The sequence below is a fragment of the Dendrobates tinctorius genome, unplaced genomic scaffold (assembly GCF_039654945.1).
Source record: "Dendrobates tinctorius isolate UK_male_01 unplaced genomic scaffold, ASM3965494v1 ptg000021l, whole genome shotgun sequence".
NCBI classification, from domain to species: domain Eukaryota; kingdom Metazoa; phylum Chordata; class Amphibia; order Anura; family Dendrobatidae; genus Dendrobates; species Dendrobates tinctorius.
Window position 1 is genome coordinate 42,504,554 of NW_027361689.1, and position 27,935 is coordinate 42,532,488.

Genomic DNA, 27,935 nt, shown 5'->3' on the forward strand with positions numbered 1-27,935 from the left:
TAACCAATTCATTATCCTGGTGCAGAATGGGTAGAAACTTGTGAACAATATTTTTTATAGATGTGAATTGCGGGCTATACTGGAAACATATATAGGGTTTTTTTCCCATAGTTATTGCCTTTTTTTTCCCTTCTGTACTTGATGCCAGCAAGTCATTTCGATCTTTGGTTTGCACTATTTTTTGTGCTCTAGTTAGGGTCCATTTTGGATAATTGCGATTTGTCAATTTATTGGTAACATGTGCAAATTCCTCTTGCAAGGATTCCTCTGAGCTGCAATTACGTTTAACTCTGGTGTATTCACCAACAGGGACTGACCTGATTGTATGTTTTGAATGACTGCTCCTTGCATGTAGCACCGTGTTCCCACTGTATGGTTTATGGTGCGTTTTGGTATGAATGACCGCACCATCTGTGCCACTCAAACACAAATCCAGAAATGCAATATTGTTAGAACTGTAGTTATGCGTGAATTTGATATTATAGTTATTAGAATTAATATATTTTATGAAATCTGGTATGGCAGAAATATCTCCACCCCAAATAATGAGGGTATCATCGATATATCTACCATACCAGATTAATTGCTTTGAAAAAGGGTTGGCAGTGGAATATATATATTCCATTTCCCAGAATGACATTACAAGATTTGCAAGGGAGGGTGAGAATTTAGCTCCCATTGCAACTCCTCTAAGTTGCAAAAAAAATTCTCCATTGAACGTGAAGAAATTATGTGACATAAGAAATGCAACTACTTGTAGAATGTAATTTTGCAGCTCAGATGAAAAATTGCTGTATTTGACAAAATGGAATTGTAATGCTCGTATGGCTATATCATGGAAAATGCACGTGTATAATGAAATAACATCACAAGTTAGCCAACTATATTTGGATGACCAAGTTTTTTTGGAGAATGCCCCCAAAACCTGTTTGGAGTCCCTGATGTATCCCGGGGTGCGCTGCACTAAAGGTTGTAACAGCGAATCTACCCACTGACATAAATGCTCATTATTTGAGCCAATGCCCGATACTATTGGGCGCAAAGGTGGAATACCCTCAGATTTATGGATTTTGGGGACCCCATGTATTATTGGCAAAATGGGATTTTTTACCTCCAAGTATTCTGCTTGACTAGCTGTTAAAATCCCCAAACTGGAACCTTCCTTTATTAGAGCACTACTTATTTCCTTAAATCTTATTGACGGGTTATGCGGTAGTTTTTTATAGATGGTACTGTCTGATAATAATTCCATCATTTTTTGATAATAATCAGTGGCATTCAATACCACTACCACTCCTCCCTTGTCTGACATTTTAATGACTAAATCAGCATTATTTTTCAAATCCTGCAGGATTTTGTGCTGATAATTTGAAAAAATTTTTTTGTTGTTTGATTTATCTTTGGATTTCATTTGATCATATAAATGGAGCAAATCCCTCTCTACCATATCCTGAAATTGTTCCATGCAACTAGATCTCGTTTGCACTGGGTAAAAATACGGATTTTTTGTCTCAAAAGCATGTGTCTGTTCACATTGATCATTGCTGGAAAGGGAATGTTCATCTAGATACTGCAGAGTAACCAGTGCTAACTGTTCCTCAAAATTCATGTCCACAAACTCATTGTTAGCATCTGAGGGGTGACTAGATAGAGGGACACAATCTGAATTATCAATGTCAAAAAAATGTTTTTTAACTGTCAAATTGCGAATAAATTTCTTAACGTCCATAATGGTGGAAAACAGATCAAAATCTCGATCAGGGACAAAATTGAGACCCAATGATAATATTTGGGTTTGTTCTTTGGTTAGAATAATTGAAGATAAATTGAGGACATTATTGCAGCTTTTTATTGGTGCCAATATTTTTTTCTCCGAGTTGTAATTCCTTGTGTTCCTCCGGTGTTTTCTGCCTCCACGCCTCTGACGTTTTTTGAATAATGAAGATTACGTCTGGACGCACCTGGAGTGATCTCATTAGATGAAACATCAGATATGCTTGAAAAATTGTCAGAAGAATCCAACTCTGATGAAGTGAAGGAAACATGAGATCTTGGAATTCTGGTGGAGTTTCTGCGCTTATTGTGAACATGGCTTTGCTTCAAGATAGATTTTGGGGTTCTATTTAGACCCTTCCATTTTCCCCATTCATACACCATATTGGTAGAATAGTCATTCAAGTCTCTTGTGAACTTTTTTTTCTTTCTATCCATAATTTCATCTTCCAATGTTGACACCTTTTTGTTCACAGCAGTCACTGAAGAGTCAAATTGTGGTAATGTTTTGTATTCCACCATTGAAATGTTCAATAGACTCAATTCCTCTTGTATTTCCTTCAATTTCTGATCTTCATATTTTATTATTAATTTCATTAAATTTGCCGAACAATTGCTCAATATAGCATTCCATTCATTTTTAAACTCATCTGAGTAAACAGTAGTAGGCAGTTTTTTTTATACGTAAACCTCTTGGTATCATGTCCTTTGCAATGTAGTTATTTAAGGTGGCATGATCCCACCAGATTTTAGTTTCCAATATAAGCAGCTTTTCAAATTTGTTGAGACTTTTGTCTAGGTCTGCCACCCCCTGATTAGATGGATCAGAGAACACCTGCGCAACCTTTCTGGATCGGTCTCTAGCAACATCCATGTCTATGTTGCATAAGAATATAGCACATATAATCTGTGAGTGGTGGGTTATAAATATTTCTCAATCAGAGTGGAGATAATCAATGGGAGCACGGCAGTCCAAAACTGTCCAAATAGAAATAGAAAGAAATAGCCAGCTCACCAGAGATCAAGCGCAGAAACTCGGAGCTCCGTGCGAAGCAACGTCATAGACCATAGAAGGAAAGTTCTGCTCCAGCTGCTATTAAAATCTTCTTTAATGAAAAGCCATTAAAACATACAATGGTGAAGACTCTCCATATAACCTCACCACAACAGAGATGACAGGCTACGCGTTTCGACCAGACGGTCTTTGTCAAAGCCATGTTTGAAATTTGCCTTAGATTAGACATATATATGTAGCTTAACGAATAAAACATCATATAAAAATCACATGATCACATGAGCCAATCCAATTGGACACATGTAATTAAATACAAAAGCGACATAAAAAAAAAAAAAGGTTTTTTTCCTCTTTTGAGAAAAAAAAAAAAAAGGGGAAATTCAACAATAGTGCAACAATAGATCATGTCTTTTATTGAGACCGTTTGGATGTCTAGTATTTAAATGGTATATCCAAAAAGCTTCCCGAGTACGGAGACATCGCCTGATGTCTCCCCCACGGGATGACAGGTTTACTTTTTCTATTCCCTGAACTTTAAGGTGAGATGTATTGCGGGCGTGGCAATCAATAAAATGTTTGGAAACTGCTGAGACATTCCGTATAAAATTATTTGTATTGCTAATATCATTTAAATGTTCCCTTATTCTTATTTTTAGCTGCCTCGAGGTGCAACCAACATAGGATAAATCACATTGTTCACAATTAATTTTATACACTATGTTGCTAGAATTGCAATTGATATTTTTTATTTTAAAACATGAAGTATGATCATTATTAGTGAATTCCTGAGAAATTTGGGCATATTTGCATATTTTACAAATGGTTTTTCATTAAAGAAGATTTTAATAGCAGCTGGAGCATTCTCTTATGCCTTTTATTATATGAATCAAACTTTTATAGTTTGTTTTAATTTTCACTTTATTTTTTGTCCCTTTATGGGAGATGAACTTGCAATGCTTCATATAAATAACAATCTCCTATGAAGCCCAGCCTGGCGCCACATGGCTACCAAAATGGTGTTGATGGGGGTGATAGGCGCCCCTGTGACTCCATACACATGCACCCCCCCCATTATTTACCACTAAATCCTATGGAAGGTGATAATTACATTCTGAGACAAGGACTTTATTATATATGGGTATGTCCTTTTGGGTTTTTGCTCTATGGTTATTTTTGTCCTAATTCTCCCAGGTGCTGCCTTTTCTGAGTGTCTCTGCAGACCTGCGGGTTCAGTGCCTAGTGGGTGTTTGCTTTCCTGCTTCTCTCCTGCTCCAGTCAGCGTCTCCTTTACTTTCCTTTCTCTCTGACTTTGTGATCTGTGACTCATGAAAGAAAACACAGCTCAGAATTAAGTCTCAGCAGGAATATACAACAAGGTGGCATAAAGCGGTGACACATTTCTAAGCAGGACCAGTTGTCTTCACATCAGATGTCAGGACTTGTGGTAGAATTTTGTAGATTTTATATGACTTTTTTTTGTTTTGTTTTCTTCTTTTAGCCAATTTTCCTAAATGAAGTGCTGGTCAAGCTGCCCAGTGACCCATCGAGCGATGAGCCGGTGTTCCACATCTCCCACATAGACCGGGTGTACACTTTAAGGACGGACAACATTAATGAAAGGTGGGGCTCTAGAAGCCATGAGTGGAATGGTTAGTCCCCCGGCTGCCATAGCCTCCCTCCGCACCCTGCAGAACTGGCCTAAAAGACTTTCCTCCATCCGACAAACTCCTTAGATACAATGGTTGCTATTGATTGCAGGGTCTAAAGGGTTAAACAATGCTCACGGCTGTTGTAACTGGATGTCAGCTGCATATTACAAGCTCCTGTGTCTTTTTCATCCTCCGTACATAATAAAAGGGATTGTTCCCCAATTTTCTTAAATACACGTATAGAATTTTTTTGCAATTGGGTTTCTTTAAAAAAAATTGCACCGTCTGCCTCCTATAGCCTTCGAGTTGCACTGTCTGTTGCCGGCTCACTGAACGACTCTCAGTTTACTCATGCAGAATGAGTAAGCTGGGAATCCTTCAGTGAGCTCAGTCTAACAGGAGCTTTTGTAAGTCTTTTAATCTGTCTTTTTCTGACCTCCTGTCAGCTGATTTATAACCACAGACCACATCAAAATTGAATGTGCAAGGAAAGAAAAAAGCCTCTAAAAGCCAAATCTTGCAAAATTTGTACTGACATCAAATTGTAAAAAATGATTTTAGCCCCAAATACATACATTTAAATGTCCCCTTTAGGATTAAAGGGGTTGTCCAGGCTTGGGGATGAAGTCTGCAGTCACTCTATATGAAAGATCCATTGCTATCATTTTTTTCAGAACTGCCTGGGTCCAAAAAATCAAAACCGCCTCGGAAAACTTTATCGATACCGAGAAGAAGAAAAGGGAAAAAGCGTACCAAGGTATTGTGAATAATTGTGACCTTCCCCTTAATCCAGAAAGTCCAGTAATCCAGCATGCCTTACCTTTTATTTGGGTCTCCTGGCTTTTCTATGTTGTTGCTCTTCATTTTTTTTTTTTAATTATTTTTGTGTTTTTATTATTTTGCTACCAGTCTGAATAGCAGCCGTATTTTTCCATCTTTGCACCCCCTTTATAGGTTATAACAGATTATTACAGTACGGCAGACTTGATATAGGATTTAATTTTCTTCCTGCAGCGAGATCTCACAAGACTTCTGGAATTGGGCGTCTCATGGTGCAAATCAATGAAGCGGCAGAGTTAAAAGCCTGTAAACCTAATGGTAAGTGCACTCCGGTGTACACGTAATGGTGAGGGGGTCCTAAAGCGAAGTCGTCACTGTGACAGAACTACAGGTCTTTAGCTACACCTGCCACATACTGCTTGTAGCACTGACCTCTGTGTATATCAGTATGCATTAAGCTCTGCAGCTCCCCCTAGTGGTGGCTGCAGGCAGACAGAATTTTGTCATTTAATTCCATCCCACCACTTGTTTTTGTACTTTTATTTCTTTCCTCACCTTCTTTCTAAAGCCATAATTTTATTTTTCCATCAATATAGTTTGTCGGGCTTGATTATTTATTTTTTTGAGGGTTAAGTTGTGATTTTCAATGACCCAATTCACTTTACCATATAATTTACTGAAAAATGACCCAAAAAATTTCAAGTGCGGTGAATTGGTGAAGAAAAAAAAAAAAACTAAATTCCACCATTGTTATTTTTTTTAAGCTTGCACAGGTCGTTGCTGTTAGAGACATTTGCTGGCTGTATAAAACATATGTTACCATAGTGTATCATTGCACTGATTCGCTATAATGTATCATTGCACTGACTCGCTATAATGTATCATTCCCTGATTCACTATAATGCATCATTGCACTATAATGCATCACTTCACTGATTCGCTATAATGCATCATTGCACTGATTCGCTATAATGCATCATTGCACTGATTCGCTATAATGCATCACTTCACTGATTCGCTATAATGCATCATTGCACTGATTCGCTATAATGCATCACTTCACTGATTCGCTATAATGCATCATTGCACTGATTCGCTATAATGCATCACTTCACTGATTCGCTATAATGCATCATTGCACTGATTCGCTATAATGCATCATTGCCCTCATCCGCTATAATGCATCATTGCACTGATTCGCTATAATGCATCATTGCACTGATTCGCTATAATGCATCATTGCACTGATTTGCTGTAATGCATCATTGCACTGATTCGCTATAATGCATCATTGCCCTCATCCGCTATAATGCATCATTGCACTGATTCGCTATAATGCATCATTGCCCTCATCCGCTATAATGCATCATTGCACTGATCCTTTGTAAGGCATTATTGCACTGATTCACTATAATGTATCATTGCATTCTTTCGTTATAATGCATCATTGCACTGATTCACTAGAATGCATCATTGCCCTCATCCGCTATAATGCATCATTGCACTGATTCGCTATAATGCATTATTGCACTGATTCGCTATAATGCATCATTGCCCACATCCGCTATAATGCATCATTGCACTGATTCGCTATAATGCATCATTGCACTGATTCGCTATAATGCTTCATTGCACTGGTTTGCTATAATGTATCATTGCATTCTTTCGCTATAATGCATCATTGCAGTGATTCGCTATAATGCATCATTGCCCTCATCCACTATAATGCATCATTGCACTGATTCGCTATAATGCATCATTGCACTGATTCGCTATAATGCATCACTTCACTGATTCGCTATAATGCATCATTGCACTGATTCGCTATAATGCATCACTTCACTGATTCGCTATAATGCATCATTGCACTGATTCGCTATAATGCATCACTTCACTGATTCGCTATAATGCATCACTTCACTGATTCGCTATAATGCATCATTGCACTGATTCGCTATAATGCATCACTTCACTGATTCGCTATAATGCATCATTGCACTGATTCGCTATAATGCATCATTGCCCTCATCCGCTATAATGCATCATTGCACTGATTCGCTATAATGCATCATTGCACTGATTCGCTATAATGCATCATTGCACTGATTTGCTGTAATGCATCATTGCACTGATTCGCTATAATGCATCATTGCCCTCATCCGCTATAATGCATCATTGCACTGATTCGCTATAATGCATCATTGCCCTCATCCGCTATAATGCATCATTGCACTGATCCTTTGTAAGGCATTATTGCACTGATTCACTATAATGTATCATTGCATTCTTTCGTTATAATGCATCATTGCACTGATTCACTAGAATGCATCATTGCCCTCATCCGCTATAATGCATCATTGCCCTCATCCGCTATAATGCATCATTGCACTGATTCGCTATAATGCATTATTGCACTGATTCGCTATAATGCATCATTGCCCACATCCGCTATAATGCATCATTGCCCACATCCGCTATAATGCATCATTGCACTGATTCGCTATAATGCATCATTGCACTGATTCGCTATAATGCATCACTTCACTGATTCGCTATAATGCATCATTGCACTGATTCGCTATAATGCATCACTTCACTGATTCGCTATAATGCATCATTGCACTGATTCGCTATAATGCATCATTGCCCTCATCCGCTATAATGCATCATTGCACTGATTCGCTATAATGCATCATTGCACTGATTCGCTATAATGCATCATTGCACTGATTTGCTGTAATGCATCATTGCACTGATTCGCTATAATGCATCATTGCCCTCATCCGCTATAATGCATCATTGCACTGATTCGCTATAATGCATCATTGCCCTCATCCGCTATAATGCATCATTGCACTGATCCTTTGTAAGGCATTATTGCACTGATTCACTATAATGTATCATTGCATTCTTTCGTTATAATGCATCATTGCACTGATTCACTAGAATGCATCATTGCCCTCATCCGCTATAATGCATCATTGCACTGATTCGCTATAATGCATTATTGCACTGATTCGCTATAATGCATCATTGCCCACATCCGCTATAATGCATCATTGCACTGATTCGCTATAATGCATCATTGCACTGATTCGCTATAATGCTTCATTGCACTGGTTTGCTATAATGTATCATTGCATTCTTTCGCTATAATGCATCATTGCAGTGATTCGCTATAATGCATCATTGCCCTCATCCACTATAATGCATCATTGCACTGATTCGCTATAATGCATCATTGCACTGATTCGCTATAATGCATCACTTCACTGATTCACTATAATGCATCATTGCACTGATTCGCTATAATGCATCACTTCACTGATTCGCTATAATGCATCATTGCACTGATTCGCTATAATGCATCATTGCACTGATTCGCTATAATGCATCATTGCACTGATTCGCTATAATGCATCACTTCACTGATTCGCTATAATGCATCATTGCACTGATTCGCTATAATGCATCACTTCACTGATTCGCTATAATGCATCATTGCACTGATTCGCTATAATGCATCACTTCACTGATTCGCTATAATGCATCATTGCACTGATTCGCTATAATGCATCATTGCCCTCATCCGCTATAATGCATCATTGCACTGATTCGCTATAATGCATCATTGCACTGATTCGCTATAATGCATCATTGCACTGATTTGCTGTAATGCATCATTGCACTGATTCGCTATAATGCATCATTGCCCTCATCCGCTATAATGCATCATTGCACTGATTCGCTATAATGCATCATTGCCCTCATCCGCTATAATGCATCATTGCACTGATCCTTTGTAAGGCATTATTGCACTGATTCACTATAATGTATCATTGCATTCTTTCGTTATAATGCATCATTGCACTGATTCACTAGAATGCATCATTGCCCTCATCCGCTATAATGCATCATTGCCCTCATCCGCTATAATGCATCATTGCACTGATTCGCTATAATGCATTATTGCACTGATTCGCTATAATGCGTCATTGCCCACATCCGCTATAATGCATCATTGCACTGATTCGCTATAATGCATCATTGCACTGATTCGCTATAATGCTTCATTGCACTGGTTTGCTATAATGTATCATTGCATTTTTTCGCTATAATGCATCATTGCACTGATTCGCTATAATGCATCATTGCCCTCATCCACTATAATGCATCATTGCACTGATTCGCTATAATGCATCATTGCCCTCATCCACGATAATGCATCATTGCACTGATTCGCTATAATGTATCATTGCATTCTTTCGCTATAATGCATCATTGCACTGATTCGCTAGAATGCATAATTGCCCTCATCCGCTATAATGCATCATTGCCCTCATCCGCTATAATGCATCATTGCACTGATTCGCTATAATGCATCATTGCCCTCATCCGCTATAATGCATCATTGCACTGATTCGCTATAATGCTTCATTGCACTGGTTTGCTATAATGTATCATTGCATTCTTTCGCTATAATGCATCATTGCACTGATTCGCTATAATGCATCATTGCACTGATTCGCTATAATGTATCATTGCACTGATTCGCTATAATGTATCATTGCACTGATTCGCTATAATGTATCATTGCACTGATTCGCTATAATGTATCATTGCATTCTTTCGCTATAATGCATCATTGCACTTCGCTATAATGCATCATTGCACTGATTCGCTATAATGCATCATTGCACTGATTCGCTATAATGCATCATTGCACTGATTCGCTATAATGCATCATTGCAGATTCGCTATAATGCATCAGTTCACTGATCTGCTATAATGCATCATTGCACTGATCTGCTATAATGCATCATTGCACTGATCTGCTATAATGCATCATTGCACTGATTCGCTATAATGCATCATTGCACTGATTCGCTATAATGCATCATTGCACTGATTCGCTATAATGCATCATTGCACTGATTCGCTATAATGCATCATTGCACTGATTCGCTATAATGCATCATTGCACTGATTCGCTATAATCGTAAGAATGAAAGACAGCAAAATGTGCTGGAGTGGGTTATCAAAATCATAGTGATTTAGATGTGTTGGTAATCACAACCAAGATTCCAGCACATGAATGGATAGTGCAGAACACACTGCATATAACCATAGCAACTGACGAAAAGCAGTGAAAAAGTCCTCATATCACAAGGTAAAGTGCAAAGTAGGTTTTTATTGAAAGGTGAAACAAACAGAACATGGCTAAAAAGTGACATTGGTAGGAAAAGAAAGGCCGGGTGACCATGGCAGCTCCAAATAAATAGTCATGAGAAATGCATGAACATTGTGAAGTGTCTAACTGTCTAAACATAAATGTTTGCCCATGGTCGTGACCATAACTACAGGGAAAAAAATCCCTACATGAATGATGACAGGCAAAAACATACAATATGGTAATAATGGGGGCACTTACACAAGAAGGAGCAGCAAGGGAGACCACAGCCGTACCCCAACGCGCGGCGTTTCGGCGATAATGCCTTCCTCAGGGGGCATGTGTAACTGCTGACAAAGGCCCATTATATAGGGGAAGTGAAAGTGAAAGTAAAATCATGCCCAGGATCAAGACACACCCACCCATCGGTCACAGCTAATGCATACAGATCACAGGGGATGGTTGCAAGTGAAAGCACCAATCACGTCCAAGCACCGGACACATCCACCATCCCAGCCAATGAACACCGCTGACGTAGACAAACCACGGGGCCCCGTGCAGTCAAACGTCAGACGGTGGGCAGGAGGGAGGAGGGTAATGTCACGTGGTCCGTGACGCAATCGGCGCATGCGCAGTATGGACAGAATCAACAGCGGCCATTTTGGAAAGGGGAAAAATGTAGGGGCAAAGCTGGAATCCGCACCAGCATATAATTAACGTAGTGTATAGCTGCCAATATAACGATAGACATAGGGGAGGCCAAAGTAGAATGGATATCATACTAAATACAGGCAACCAATGGGTAGATAAATGTATCTATATCTGTATCTCTCTCTCTTACGGTACTATAATGTGTGCATAAGACAAGTAAATGTGAGAGAATGATAACAATAATAATAATACAAAAATGAAATAAAAGGAGTCCATACAAGAACCTAACTACACATGAACCAAATCAGGCTAGAAAAGGACATATATACACAGCATTATGTTGGCCCAAATGCAAAAAAACAAAAAAACAAAAAAAAAAAAAAAGAGAGAAATGTCCAGTCCAGTGCAAAAATCAAGAGACCAAAGGTTGGGCGTGTAGTGAGGATCCGTTAGGCATCACATCCCCATGGAACAGGACTGAAATATTCATCCACATGAGGGGCCGAGAGGCAGCAGAAACACGAAGTCACTATAATAAGAATAAAATAAATTAAAAACATGCTAAAAAACATACAAACCAATATCACATAAATGGATTATAGGAAAGGAGCAAAAGAGAGGCTCTCATTAAGGCCATGTGGGTGAACAGTCTTGAGTCGCCAGATCCACCGGGCTTCGAGCTGGCTGAGTCTTTTGGACAAACCCCCGCCTCGGACATCAATTTTGAGCGCATCAATACCTTTAACCTTCAATAGGGCAGCGTCACAGTCATGGAAATCAAAAAAATGACGTGGTATGGTTCTGAGGGTAGCGGGGTCATCATGTGTGCGTGCCGCTAGGATGCCCAGCACATGTTCCCTCACTCTTACTTTAAGTTGGCGTGTTGTGAGGCCGATATAAATCAGGCCACAAGGGCAGGTGGCATAATATATGACATATCTAGTGGTACAAGTTATTCTCTGACGAATATCATATGTAGTGGTACCACTAGAGTCACAAAAAGAGTTATCACGTATTATATTGGGACATGCCACACAACCACCACACGGGACACAGCCACCCCCAGGACTAAGTTTATCCAAGAAGGTCTGTGGTTTACGAGCAATGTAATGACTGGAGACCAAATGGTCTCTAAGATTCTTAGAGCGCCTAAAGGACATAGATGGTCTAGGGGATAGAAATTGATTGATAATCGGGTCAACCCGAAGGATCGGCCAGGCTCTCTGTAAGGCCATACGTACCTGGTTGGACCTCGAGCTAAATGTAGTAACGAACCTAATAGTCCCATCTTTATTTGGGTGCTGGACAAATTCAGAGCGATATAAAAGATCATGGCGGGAAGCATACTTGGCCCTATTAAGGGCCCGCTTGATGGACCTGTGGCTATAGCCACGTACCAGAAAACGTTGGCGCAAAATTTCAGCCTGCCTAAAAAAATCTTCGTCCGTGGAGCAGATCCTACGAAGACGTAGGAACTCCCCCACGGGAACAGCACGAATAATGTGCTTCGGATGGCTAGAACTAGCATGTAACAAAGAATTAGTGGCGGTTGCCTTCCTGAAGATGTCCGTCTGCAGGACCCCAGCGCGGTCCCTCTTGATAGTAACATCTAAAAAATCAAGGGACTCCCCACTATATGAAAACGTTAGATGGATATTCAGATCGTTGCCATTCAAGAGAGTAATAAGTTGTTCAAGGTCGGCGGGTGTGCCATGCCAGACGAAGAAAATATCATCAATGTACCGTGTCCACAGGGGGACACGGCACATTGAGAGACCTTCGTCTGACATGAAGAGGTCCCTCTCCCACAGCCCCAGGAAAAGACCCGCATAGGAGGGCGCATACGCCGCACCCATTGCGGTCCCCTGGAGCTGTAGGTAGAAGGACCCCCTAAAGACAAAGAAATTGTGGGTGAGGGTGAACTCAAGTAGTCTCAGCAGGAGGTCCCTTAAACCTGGACTGAGGTTGGAAGTACTTAAAAAGTATTTGACCGCCTTAAGGCCATCAGTGTGTTTGATGTTGGTATATAGGGATTCCACATCCGCTGAGACTAGAAGAGTATCACCCCCAAGGCACAACCCGTCGACCCTGCGTAATAGATCACCTGTATCACGAAGAAAGGAGGGAAGGCTAGTAACAAGGGGCTGCAGGTGGAAATCAATCCATTTGTTAACATTTTCCAAGAAATTCCCCCGTCCCGAGACAATGGGCCGCCCGGGTGGAGCAGAGGAGCTCTTATGGATCTTGGGGAGAAGATATAGGGTGGGGACTTTGGGTTCGGGTACGATAAGAGCATTATGTAGCTCTTTAGTGATAATGTCGTCCTGTGTCGCATTTTTAAGAATAGTCTCCAACATGACGGAGTAGGCAGAGAGAGGGTTATATGTTAATTTCTTATAACAGATGATGTTATTCAGTTGTCTAAATACCTCCTTCTCGTACATGTCTACCGGCCACAGGACGACATTACCACCCTTGTCAGCAGGTTTAATAAGAACCCCAGGTATATTTTGAAGTGCTCTCAGCCTACATCTCTCCCCAAGGGAAATATTGTCATTAGTAATAAACCGAGGAATATTATAGAACTCCTCCGTAACCACCCGGACGAACATGTCAATGGCAGCACAAGAGGATAATGGGGGGAACTTCTTGGATTTTGGTCGAATGGACGGGGGAATCTTACCTCCATCATTTTCATTTCCAGATGCCAGCTCCTCCAATATGGTTAACGCCGCCTGTTCCTCCTCTGTGGGAAACAGGGATTGCATGTCGTTAGAGTGAAAATATCTCTTGAATAGCAACGATCGCGCAAATAGGTGGAGATCCTTAATTGTGTCAAATAGATCAAAACCAGACGCTGGAGAGAAAGAGAGACCCCTACTGAGGAGCCGCAGATCTGCCGCAGAAAGGGAAACGTCACTAAGATTAATCACCTTATTATCGTGTCCAGAAGCGCCCAGATTCCGCTTGTACGGATGGAACGTGTGGTCCCGCAATCTTGCCATCTCATTGTTGGAAGCAGATAGTGAAGAGGTAGACGATATATCAGACTTCCCACTCATGGAGATCGACAGAGCAGAAGAAGCCTTACGTGAGGAAGGCTGGATAACACTCTGTCTCCATAAGTAAACTCTCTTGGATGAGTAATCTCTAGAGTCCCTGTTAAATTTGGAAACTTGAGAATCCTGAATCTTTTTAACAAGGGAGTCCATAGTTTTATCAAGATCAGTCTCAAATTTAAGCATTTTATCAGGTGGACAAAAGGTGCGGAATTCATTTAGGGACGTGTCAATTATAGTATCAAGATTATTAATAACGGATGTATTGTGCTCAATAAGCAATCTCATCAGAGATACTGAACATACATTACATGTTTCCTCCCACTTAGTGATGAGAGCCTCATCATCAATGGGAAAGGATGGGATAATTTTTACCCTCAGACCTCTGGGGATCATTTTGTTAGTTACATATTTGTCCAAAAAACTCCTGTTCCACCAAAGTTTGGACCTCTTAAGGAGCATATTTTTAATCACAGAAAATTTGTCCTCCAATCCTAAATCCGGAGTCTGTAATGAATCAGCCGTGTTGCCGCTGAACACCCGATCCATTTGGGACAGCCAGGTTTGTTCTCTGGCTCGGAAATCCATAGTGCTGACTGAGAGACCTGTGCATAACACAGCAAGGGTAAATCGTAAGAATGAAAGACAGCAAAATGTGCTGGAGTGGGTTATCAAAATCATAGTGATTTAGATGTGTTGGTAATCACAACCAAGATTCCAGCACATGAATGGATAGTGCAGAACACACTGCATATAACCATAGCAACTGACGAAAAGCAGTGAAAAAGTCCTCATATCACAAGGTAAAGTGCAAAGTAGGTTTTTATTGAAAGGTGAAACAAACAGAACATGGCTAAAAAGTGACATTGGTAGGAAAAGAAAGGCCGGGTGACCATGGCAGCTCCAAATAAATAGTCATGAGAAATGCATGAACATTGTGAAGTGTCTAACTGTCTAAACATAAATAATGTTTGCCCATGGTCGTGACCATAACTACAGGGAAAAAAATCCCTACATGAATGATGACAGGCAAAAACATACAATATGGTAATAATGGGGGCACTTACACAAGAAGGAGCAGCAAGGGAGACCACAGCCGTACCCCAACGCGTGGCGTTTCGGCGATAATGCCTTCCTCAGGGGGCATGTGTAACTGCTGACAAAGGCCCATTATATAGGGGAAGTGAAAGTGAAAGTAAAATCATGCCCAGGATCAAGACACACCCACCCATCGGTTACACATGCCCCCTGAGGAAGGCATTATCGCCGAAACGCCGCACGTTGGGGTACGGCTGTGGTCTCCCTTGCTGCTCCTTCTTGTGTAAGTGCCCCCATTATTACCATATTGTATGTTTTTGCCTGTCATCATTCATGTAGGGATTTTTTTCCCTGTAGTTATGGTCACGACCATGGGCAAACATTATTTATGTTTAGACAGTTAGACACTTCACAATGTTCATGCATTTCTCATGACTATTTATTTGGAGCTGCCATGGTCACCCGGCCTTTCTTTTCCTACCAATGTCACTTTTTAGCCATGTTCTGTTTGTTTCACCTTTCAATAAAAACCTACTTTGCACTTTACCTTGTGATATGAGGACTTTTTCACTGCTTTTCGTCAGTTGCTATGATTCGCTATAATGCATCATTGCACTGATTCGCTATAATGCATCATTGCACTGATTCGCTATAATGCATCATTGCACTGATTCGCTATAATGCATCATTGCCCTCATCCGCTATAATGCATTATTGCACTGATCATTTGTAATTTATCATTGCACTCTTTTGCTATAATGCATCATTGTACTCTTTCGCTATAATGCATCATTGCACTCTTTCGCTATAATGCATCATTGCACTGATTCGCTATAATGCATCATTGCACTGATTCGCTATAATGCTTCATTGCACTGGTTTGCTATAATGTATCATTGCATTCTTTCGCTATAATGCATCATTGCACTGATTTGCTATAATGCATTATTGCCCTCATCCACTATAATGCATCATTGCACTGATTCGCTATAATGCATCATTGCCCTCATCCACGATAATGCATCATTGCACTGATTCGCTATAATGTATCATTGCATTCTTTCGCTATAATGCATCATTGCACTGATTCGCTAGAATGCATCATTGCCCTCATCCGCTATAATGCATCATTGCCCTCATCCGCTATAATGCATCATTGCCCTCATCCGCTATAATGCATCATTGCACTGATTCGCTATAATGCATCATTGCCCTCATCCGCTATAATGCATCATTGCACTGATTCGCTATAATGCTTCATTGCACTGGTTTGCTATAATGTATCATTGCATTCTTTCGCTATAATGCATCATTGCACTGATTCGCTATAATGCATCATTGCACTGATTCGCTATAATGTATCATTGCACTGATTCGCTATAATGTATCATTGCACTGATTCGCTATAATGTATCATTGCATTCTTTCGCTATAATGCATCATTGCACTTCGCTATAATGCATCATTGCACTTCGCTATAATGCATCATTGCACTTCGCTATAATGCATCATTGCACTGATTCGCTATAATGCATCATTGCACTGATTCGCTATAATGCATCATTGCAGATTCGCTATAATGCATCAGTTCACTGATCTGCTATAATGCATCATTGCACTGATCTGCTATAATGCATCATTGCACTGATCTGCTATAATGCATCATTGCACTGATTCGCTATAATGCATCATTGCACTGATTCGCTATAATGCATCATTGCACTGATTCGCTATAATGCATCATTGCACTGATTCGCTATAATGCATCATTGCACTGATTCGCTATAATGCATCATTGCACTGATTCGCTATAATGCATCATTGCACTGATTCGCTATAATGCATCATTGCACTGATTCGCTATAATGCATCATTGCACTGATTCGCTATAATGCATCATTGCACTGATTCGCTATAATGCATCATTGCACTGATTCGCTATAATGCATCATTGCACTGATTCGCTATAATGCATCATTGCCCTCATCCGCTATAATGCATTATTGCACTGATCATTTGTAATTTATCATTGCACTCTTTTGCTATAATGCATCATTGTACTCTTTCGCTATAATGCATCATTGCACTCTTTCGCTATAATGCATCATTGCACTGATTCGCTATAATGCATCATTGCACTGATTCGCTATAATGTATCATTGCATTCTTTCGCTATAATGCATCATTGCACTTCGCTATAATGCATCATTGCACTGATTCGCTATAATGTATCATTGCATTCTTTTGCTATAATGCATCATTGCACTGATTCGCTATAATGCATCATTGCACTGATTCGCTATAATGCATCATTGCAGATTCGCTATAATGCATCAGTTCACTGATCTGCTATAATGCATCATTGCACTGATCTGCTATAATGCATCATTGCACTGATCTGCTATAATGCATCATTGCACTGATCTGCTATAATGCATCATTGCACTGATTCGCTATAATGCATCATTGCACTGATTCGCTATAATGCATCATTGCACTGATTCGCTATAATGCATCATTGCACTGATTTGCTATAATGCATCATTGCACTGATTCGCTATAATGCATCATTGCACTGATTCGCTATAATGCATCATTGCACTGATTCGCTATAATGCATCATTGCACTGATTCGCTATAATGCATCATTGCACTGATTCGCTATAATGCATCACTGCACTGATTCGCTATATTGCATCACTGCACTAATCTGCTATAATGCATCACTGCACTGATCTGCTATAATGCATCACTGCACTGATCTGCTATAATGTACTGTATCATTGCCTCATCCTCTATATTCCATCATTGCATTGATCCGCTGTAATGCATCATTGCACTGGTTCGCTATAATGCATCATTGCACTGATTCGCTATAATGCATCATTGCACTGATTCGCTATAATGCATCATTGCACTGATTCGCTATAATGCATCATTGCACTGATTCGCTATAATGCATCATTGCACTGATTCGCTATAATGCATCATTGCACTGATTCGCTATAATGCATCATTGCACTGATTCGCTATAATGCATCATTGCACTGATTCGCTATAATGCATCACTGCACTGATTCGCTATATTGCATCACTGCACTAATCTGCTATAATGCATCACTGCACTGATCTGCTATAATGCATCACTGCACTGATCTGCTATAATGTACTGTATCATTGCCTCATCCTCTATATTCCATCATTGCATTGATCCGCTGTAATGCATCATTGCACTGGTTCGCTATAATGCATCGTTGCACTGATCTGCTATAATGCATCATTGCACTGATCTGCTATAATGCATCATTGCACTGATCTGCTATAATGTACTGTATCATTGCCTCATCCTCTATATTCCATCATTGCACTGGTTCGCTGTAATGTATCATTGCACTGATTCGCTATAATGCATCATTGCACTGGTTCGCTATAATGCATCGTTGCACTGATCTGCTATAATGCATCATTGCACTGATCTGCTATAATGCATCATTGCACTGATCTGCTATAATGTACTGTATCATTGCCTCATCCTCTATATTCCATCATTGCACTGGTTCGCTGTAATGTATCATTGCACTGATTCGCTATAATGCATCATTGCACTCGTTCGCTATAATGTATAATTGCATTCTTTCGCTGTAATGCATCATTGCACTGATTCGCTATAATGCATCATTGCACTGATTCGCTATAATGCATCATTGCACTCATTCACTATAATGCATCATTGCACTCATTCGCTATAATGTATCATTGCACTGGTTCGCTAAAATGCATCATTGCACTCATTCGCTATAATGCATCATTGCACTGGTTCGCTATAATGCATCATTGCACTGGTTCGCTATAATGCATCATTGCACTGATTCCCTGTAATGTATCATTGCACTGATTGCTTTGAAAAAAAAACCTTCTGTACAGATTTTCAGCATCTAATTTTGAGCCAGACTGTTACTATTCCCTGAAAGCAATCAGAGGTTTATCCACATAAATTGAAGCATGAAGGATATTAAGAAATGGCAGAAATGTTCATTACAGATTTTTTGGGATTCACTGGAAACCTAATATAAAAGTCCATAATCTCCTGTGATTATTATGTGGGGTATTGAGTATCGGTCACATTCATGTTACTGGAGCTACACTGCAATACCTGACGTCACCTATGCACAGGGGTGGCGCTATTTCCGGAAGAAGGCAGCTATGATTTTCTCCTTTACTTGCAAGGAAGTTTGATAACACAAAATACAGCTGATCTTGCGAATGTTTTATTAGAAGGGCATCGGCTCTCTGGGTTTGTAGGAATCCTGACATGTTGTATATCGGTCTGTCACACAGGGAAGAGTAATCCGTACTGTGAGGTCAGCCTGGGCTCCCAGTGTTACACCAGCCGAGCCATCACCGACACACTCAACCCAAAGTGGAATTTCACCTGCCAGTTCTTCCTGAAGGATCTGTACCAGGACGTGCTGTGCATCACCGTGTTCGACAGAGACCAGTTTTCACCTGACGGTGAGTCCTCATCGCCTGTATTCTCCGCATCCACACTACTTGCAGCGCTCTGACCTCCTCTCTGTGCTTTTACACCTACAGTAGATCACAAGTGAGTACACCATTACATCTTTTCATGGCACAATACTGAGGATATGACACTTTGCTGCAATGTAGTCAGTGTACAATTTTGTGTGCCCTCCAAATTCCTCAACACACAGCCATTAATGTCTAAACCGATGGCAACAAAAGTGAGTACACCCCTAAGTGAAAATGGCCAAATTGTACCCAAAGTGTCAATATTTTGTGTGGCCACCATTATTTTCAAGCACTGCCTCAGTTCTCTCGGGCATGGAGGTCATCAGAGCTTCACCGGTGGCTACTGGAATCCTCTTCCCTACTTCATGACGACACCAGAGAGCTGGTGAATGTTACAGACCTTGCGCTCGTTCACTTTCCGTTTGAGGATGTCCCACAGATGCTCAATAGGGTTTAGGTCTGGAGACATGCTTGGCCAGTCCAGCACCTTTACCCTCAGTTTCTTTAGCAAGGCAGTGGCCATCTTGGAGGTGTGTTTGGGGTCGTTATCATGTTGGAATACTGCCATGCGGCCCAGTTTCTGAAGGGAGAAGATCATTCTGTGCTTCAGTATGTCACAGTACGGCCGAGATCACACATGCGAGGAATACGGCCAAGTCTTGCATGCTGATACCCGGCACTGCCGCCGGCACTCAGGAGCGGAGCGTGCGGCCGCATAGTAATACATGGAGCTGCAAACTCTGCTCCTGAGTGGTGGAGGCCACATGTGAGACTCAGCCGTATTCCTCGCATGTGTGATCCTGGCCTACATGTTGGCATTCATGGTTCCCTCAATGAACTGTAGACTTCCACAGCCGGCAGCACTCATGCAGCCCCAAACCATGACACTTCCACCACCCTGTTTGACTGTAGGCAAGTCACATTTGTCTTTTTACTCCTCACCTGGTTTCCACCTCACAAGCTTGACACCATCTGAATTAAATAAGTTTATCTTGGTCTCCTTAGACCCCAGGACATGGTTCCAGTAATTCATGTCCCTAGTCTGCTTGTCTTCAGCAAACTGTAGGCGTGCTTTCTTGTGCGTCATCTTTAGAAGAGGCTTCCTTCTGAGATGACAGTCATGCAGACTCCATTGATGCAGTGTGTGGTGTATGGTCTGAGCACTGACCGGCTGACACCCACCTCTTTAACCTCTGCCGCAATGCTGGCAGCACTCGTACATCTATTCTGAAAAGACAACCTTTGGATATGACGCTGATCATGTGCACTCAACTTCTTTGGTTGACCATGGTGAGGCCTGTTCTGAGTGGAACCTGTCTTCTTACACCACTGAACGGTCTTGGCCCCCATGCTGCAGCTCAGTCTCAGGGTGTCAGCAATCTTATAACCTCAGCCATCTTTATGTAGAGCAACAGCTCTTTTTCAGATCCTCAGAGAGTTAATTGCCGTGAGGAGCCATGTTGAACTTCCAGTGACCAGAATGAGAGTATGAGTGATAACACCAAATTTTCCACCCCTGCTCCCCATTCACACCTGAGACCTTGTAACACTGAGTCACATGACACCAATGAGGAAAATGGCTAATTTGGCACAATTTGGACATTTTCACTTAAAGGTGTACTCACTTTTGTTGCCAGCAGTTTAGACATTAATGGTTGTAATCAGTTATTTAGAGGGCACAGTGTATTTACACTATTATACAAGCTGTGCACTTACTACTGTACATTGTACCAAAGTGTCAGATCTTCAGTGTTGTCCCATGAAAGCATCCTACAGCAACCCCACAGGAGAAACGATGTATTACATTCTGCTCATTCACATCAATGCTGGACAGGTTCTCCAGTGAGGGAGACGCTCCTTGTAACCGTTCCTGTCTTTGGCCAAGAGACAAGGATCCTGAACAGAGGACCTTCCTCTGTTAATGTTGAATTTACCTATATGGTATATAAAAAACGGGTGCCCTAAACCAGGAACCCCTTTATAAGGGTTGTCTCCTAAAGACGACTTGTGCTCATGAGCCCTACTAGAGCATAGAACCAATTAGAGGGGGCGCTCTCCTGCTTAGGACCCTTTTATGAGCCAAAACGTTCTGGTGGACACCAGTTTTTCATGTATAAAAAGGCCTCCATGGTAATATTTTTTTCTCCCTCTGCAAGAGCCAAGGCTTCTCCTGTCAAGATCTTTTAAGCTAAAGCTATAGGATGACGTGTCATCTGACATCCTGATGGCATTGTTACCCGATGGTGTTGCATTGCGACTGTCTGCATCAGTCACAAATGCGTCTGTCAATTGTTGCAATCAAGTGTCTACCGCAGAATCTACCTGTATGATGTGAAATGGTAGTCACCCAGCCAGTTGGTCAAGTGGGTACTATACAAAGTCAACTTAAACTCTACAGGATGCACAAAAGTGATTTCTGAATTAGAGGGGGATATTCCTGTATCTGACAGTTATGGTATATGTACAACATATGCCCTAAATGTCTGATAGAAGTGGGACCACTTTTGGGACCCATTCCTGTCTCAAAAACAAGGCCCTGTCTCACACCGCTTTGAATGTAAAGGGGGCCTTTTATCGTCCACTTTCTCCATTTCTATGGTGGTTTCAAATGTGGTTGAGCCAAACGCCTCTCCATTCTCAAGTTAGGTCCCAAAAATGACATTTGCATCTACTTTTAAAAAGAGCAGTCCCTCATTCATTACCCTAATCGGAGAACTGCTGTGACACATGTATAGAACATTCAACAGTCTGTTGATTTTTATCAAACACAGTGAAAAGGGGCAATGCAGGGAAATGTAACACTCACTGCTGAGGTTCCCCCAAGATTACAGCTGTAGGTCACAGCAGAATGTTTCCCTGGAGACCCCTTAAAGGGAGTCTGTCAGCAGATTTAATCTGAGAGCAGCATGATCTAGGGTCAGAGAGCAGGCAGCGATTTGTCACTTGCTTAGCAGCTTGCTCTAGTTTCAGTGCAATCAGTGTTTTATCAGCAGGAGATTATCACTGCAGGACGAGGTGTCATGTGCCAGTCAGTCCAGCTAATCTGTGTAACCCCACCCCCACCACTGATTGGCAGCTTGCTGACAGCGTACACAGGAAGCTGTCAATCAGTGGTTTGGGCGGTGTTATAAACAACTCAGCATTTGAGCTCTGCTACATCTACAGCATAGAAAACAGGACTTCCCTGTAAGCCACATTCACATGAGAACTCAAAATCTAAATTATCATCTTGCCCCTGTAAATGTAATAATCTTTTTTTTTTTTTTTCAGACTTTCTGGGCCGCACTGAGATTCCAGTAGCGAAGATCAGGTCAGAACAAGAGAGCAAAGGCCCGTCCACCAAACGTCTGCTCCTACACGAGGTGCCAACGGGGGAGGTGTTCGTACGGCTCGACCTGCAGCTATTCTGAATGACAAACAGCGCCCCTTACAGTCAGTTGTGTGGGCATACGCTAAAGCTCCAGAGCGCAAAACTGTCCACAGACTTCATAGTCCTCTGCTACTGACCTATGCAAATGTGTGATTCCCAATCACAGTGCCTTGTACCACGCAGAACCGCTGCGCTTTATGTTTTGCAACATTTTAAGGGTCCGTTTTAACCGTTTCTTTTCGTTGGTGCCAGGGGGGGAGGAAACATATTGATCTTCTTTGAGAGCAGACATGGCACATATCTGGTGCCATGATAGCGAAGGTCCTCATTATTACCTACCGAGCTTCCCCATGGGAATAGGATAATTTATGATCTAATTTTTTTTATTTTATTTTTTTTTGCATTATATTAAAGGAATAAAAAAGAAATCTAAACATTTTTATGGATTCGTAAAAACGAGGTGGAAACTTAGATTTAGGGGGGAAAAAACCCCCTAATTTTGTAAGAATCTTGAGCGTGAAAAGAATGAAGACGTGAAGCAGCTAAAATTCTATATTTATAGTCGTGTATATATTTCTATATGACGGATACACTGGGATATTTTTTTTTTAATATATTTATGAAGTGATGAATACCATTGTCTGATATGACTTCCTCTTAAAGGGACAGGTTTGTTTTACGTCATTTTCATGCTGATTTGGACAGGCCTCGAAAGATCAGGATCTGGTAACATTTAGTGTTGCGGATTTCTTTATAAAGTATCGCTACTGGGAGGCGACGCTGGAGCTGCTGCAAGGACATACTACAATGCATTAATTGTTAATTTACACTTATTGGCTCATTATTACAGTTTAGGCCTGTGTGTGTATAATGTTGAGTAACTTGGTAATTAGTTACATCATCATACTCCATTCACACCCATAGCTGCACTCATAATTCTGCTAATGGGGATTAATCTGGCAAACTTTTTGCTTTTTCCAATGCGTTATGTTTGAGGCTTTGTTCCCATCATGATTAGAGCCTATAAGACGGAGGGGAAAAGACGGAGCTCCGTATTTATGCCAAATGTATCCATAGAGCTACTGTATATATATATATATATATATATATATATATATATATATATATATATATATATATATATATATCTGACGGAGGTCAAAAGAGTGTTCTTTTGATGTGTTGGCGTCGGATATGTTGGTATACCCTTTTTATTTGTATTATGGAGTAAAATGGGAAATTACTTCCTTCAAACATTTTCAGTGGGTGTCAATGGTATTCCACTGTATGTGTTGGTAGTGGTGTACGCTGCGGCTTTCCATCAGATCTTTGGGAGATCCTCCATACCTTGGACCTAGGCTCTAAACATGATGTGAATGCGGCCGTACCCTTACACCTATCCAGAGCGGATTTCAGAATATGATAGTTTTATGTGTAACGTCGACGAGTTTTGTAAATAATTTTCATTATCTTGCATCATCAGCATAAATAAAATGACCACTAGGGGCGCTGTACCACTGAGCACTATTGTGCTTATTTAAAAAGGAATATAAAACTTAAATTGTAACAAGGGGGGGGGGAAAAAGTGTTATTCAGACTTGCAGAAATTAGACCCTCCTCAACGCACGGAGGTGGTTTAATGAAAGGGGAAAGGTGCGGTTTTCTTGGAGGTAGAGAAGGGTTCCTGGTGCAGCAAGCTGTTTCCCAGCCAGAATTTTATGAGAGATGGAGACAAAAGAAAAACCATTAGGTAACACACAATATGAAGAAAAATATCCGCTTCATCATTATAGGTTGCTTTAACATCAGGTTAAAGGGACATTACCAAAATCTGTAAATCCTGACGTTAATATCCTCATTAACTCCTGTTTTGTTTTCCAAAGAAAAGTCTGTAAAATGTTATACTTTGCTGGGAGAGATGGGTCACACTCCAGCCCTGTTACTGTGTGTGGCTGTAGATAGTCCCTACTTTATAATACTTTAATATTGATAGAAAATGGGAAGATGGAATTCAGAATGTCTGGTTGGTGATTCCTGAATATAAAATTACCTTGGTTATCCCACGTCATCTACCACACAAATCCCCAGTATACTTCCCTTTCAAAACACAGTCCCCGGCCTCGCGCCTATCCCCCATGGCAAATTGCTAATCACACAGGATGAAGCCACGATCAGACGGGCATTATTATAAGACTGGTTCTAGGGTCTGGTATTACAAATCCGTCCTTGTATTACAGGGCTGCTCGTTCTTTTGAATAACACAAGCCAGTATTACAGGGTGTTATATGTATGGGCATCCTTGTAATATAAGGACAGCTGGAGTCTGACAACACTGAACTCATACAAAGTAGCTCTTCGTTCTGTCTAATAAAGGGGAAATTTCTTCTTTAGAAGATCACGTTTTCATCTAACTGCTATTAATAATGCTATTTGATAATTCACAGTAGACTAGGTGAAGGGTCTTGTGAGTACCCATGGCGGAACCTAAATCCCAGGCTGAAAATCCCTCTACCACATCTTAATAGTACAAGGGCTCAGTTTGTCATGTCCTAATGCATATCACCCATTGTGCCTTGTGTGACAAAAAAGGGAGCATAGGACTCCAAAGGTATTGGAGAGACAGCTCCAACGCTAACCTAAGGCAATGTTCACACGGACTTATTTGAGGCAATCAAGAACTGAGTTTTTCAAGCAGAATGCAGTTATAATTGGAGACTCCAGCTTAGCTACATTCTCTGTTAGTCTTAGGTAATCTAAACCAAACCTATTGCCTCATCAAGCTGCTGTCCCTTATCCATGCTTTACACTGCAGCTGCTTGTCTACATAAGCTGCTCTGCAGAATAACACAAAGCCAGTACATGTAAAATAGCAAAGACAAAATGATCATAATCTTGATCTAAACCATTACCGCTTGTAAATTGAGAGCAGAGTCTTGAAATCCACTTAATGTGTTGTGACCTTAAAATATATGAAATGCATGCAAAAAAACCATAGGACTTTCCTTACTAGATAGTACATGTTACACCAAAGCAGTCAGTGCTGCACTCTACTTTCCTTAAAGGGGTTGTCTCATCTATATTCAGGATCGGGATCATTTCTCTGGTTCTGTTTGCCAGGAACAGTGCGCTCCTGCAGATTGATAGGGCCTGAAGCCACTAGTCTGAACTATGCACTCTCCTATGCTGCAGCATTGAAGGACCGCAGGGAGACATATGGATCCAGGCAGCTTCAGAGCCGTGCTTGCAAGCGCACACTCCTTGCCTAGGAAACCAGCCACTGCTGATGGATTATAGCGGGGGACGGTAACTTACACAATGAGCAGTAAACTGGAAAGTTCAAAATTCCTCTGTTTTCGAGAATGGCGTGGATTTTTAATAAGGTAAATTACAAAGTTGCTTGTTTTTACAAGTACTTTGCAATTTTAGCCATGTAACAAGTTGAGACAACCCCTTTAACCCTGACTCGCGTGAAGTGGTGACATCACAGAAGCCGCTATAGACCAAACTATAATCCCTCAATGCTCATACATAGGAGTTTATAGGAAAATTTTTAGTGCCACTGCTTATCTTAAAGGAAAAACGATCAGACAGGAAAAGTTTAACCTGGTAGAGGATTCCATGGAAATTCTGTATACTGCTGTCACATATACATATCTATTGCCGCTCAGTCCTTACCTGGGGGGTGTACATGGACCCCTTATGGTCCCACCACTGATGTATAATATTACTGACTGCTGGGATATGGGAAATTTACTGCCTACGGGGGCTGAGCTGGGAATTTACATATTGATAAAAACAATGTCTTACACTTTTTGCAACTCAAACTTAAATTTAAACTTGATTCTAATGATTAGGAAGATGTGTGTAATTTTATCATATTGCACTGTGTGGTTATACGATATATAATATATTGATGCCTTAACGAGTGACCGGGATCTAATATAGTGTACAGAACGCAGTATTCTGAACAGCGTTCCTCGCCTTTATCGGACCTGATTTAACACTGGGTAGATTAATGTATTTTTTTAACTTAATATTTTGACCGCTTCACTTTACGCTCAGGCAAAATGGTTTGAGGAACTGGGTTCAGTGAGGAATCGGTTTGTTAGATGCTGCGACTTGGCAATTGTTTTTTTTCCGATGTACAATATGAATGTGCATTGCTAATCTATGATTGTTCTGCATGTTGAGATGATGCTAAAATGTATATATAAAAAAAAAAAAAAAAAAAAAAAAAAAAGATGTTTGGCTCCTGACTCTCTTTAGGATTAAAAAAAAAACATTTAGTTAAGGAGAATCTGTCAATAAGATCAACATTGAAGTGCATGCATCTCTTTGAAAGCTAAATCTATTGACATCTTTATATTTCTATCTGTTGCATATCCAAAAAAAAATTACTTTTGTTCATATGCAAATGAGGCATTAAGTGCTCTAGGCGTGACAGAGCACTTCCTGAGCCTTTGCCTACCCATCTTGTTTCCCTGCCTGCTTTTCTAACTTGATTGATAGCTCACTGTGTCTGTGATATAAGGCAAATACATCAGACAGTGAGCTATCAAGAGGCTGGTTTTTGGTGGGGGAAAAACCTGGGGGTGGGCAGAGTGTCTAGAAAGTCCTCTGTCAAGCAAAAGCACTTAACACCTCATTTCCATATTGGCTAAAACACCGACTTCTTGAGTATGCAGCAACTTGGCTTTGCAGAGAGTTTAGCATGATTTACTTCCACTTTACAGGTATTTGGCAGAGGGCATTGTATTTAATAACCCCTTTGGAGGGGTAGTTATTAGGCAAAATGGACACAATTCCCACCCAAGAGGAATAAGGAAACCTGCCTTATACACATCAAACAGACTGAAACTACAACTGTGGTCCTTTTATGTGACAGCCAGGAAGCCATTCC

At 40.8% G+C, this 27,935-nt stretch overlaps 1 protein-coding gene and 1 long non-coding RNA gene across 5 annotated transcripts in view; one reads left to right on the plus strand and one right to left on the minus strand.

Annotated features, from left to right (window-relative positions):
- Window positions 1–24,549, plus strand: part of ITSN2 (intersectin 2) — a 195,723-nt gene extending 171,174 nt beyond the window's left edge. For all 4 annotated transcript variants that reach the window (XM_073568317.1, XM_073568316.1, XM_073568319.1 and 1 more), the window contains 5 exons: window positions 4,287–4,408; window positions 5,112–5,194; window positions 5,452–5,535; window positions 19,474–19,647; window positions 22,936–24,549. In XM_073568317.1, the coding sequence (XP_073424418.1) occupies window positions 4,287–4,408; window positions 5,112–5,194; window positions 5,452–5,535; window positions 19,474–19,647; window positions 22,936–23,075 (603 nt within the window). In that variant the 3' untranslated portion in view covers window positions 23,076–24,549. The remainder of the gene's footprint in view (window positions 1–4,286; window positions 4,409–5,111; window positions 5,195–5,451; window positions 5,536–19,473; window positions 19,648–22,935) is intronic.
- Window positions 10,389–20,439, minus strand: LOC141083855 (uncharacterized). The gene is made up of 2 exons (XR_012230840.1): window positions 19,568–20,439; window positions 10,389–11,567 (listed from the first exon to the last, which is right to left on the minus strand). It is a non-coding gene; the product is annotated as an uncharacterized lncRNA (long non-coding RNA).
- Window positions 24,550–27,935: the final 3,386 nt, after the last annotated feature.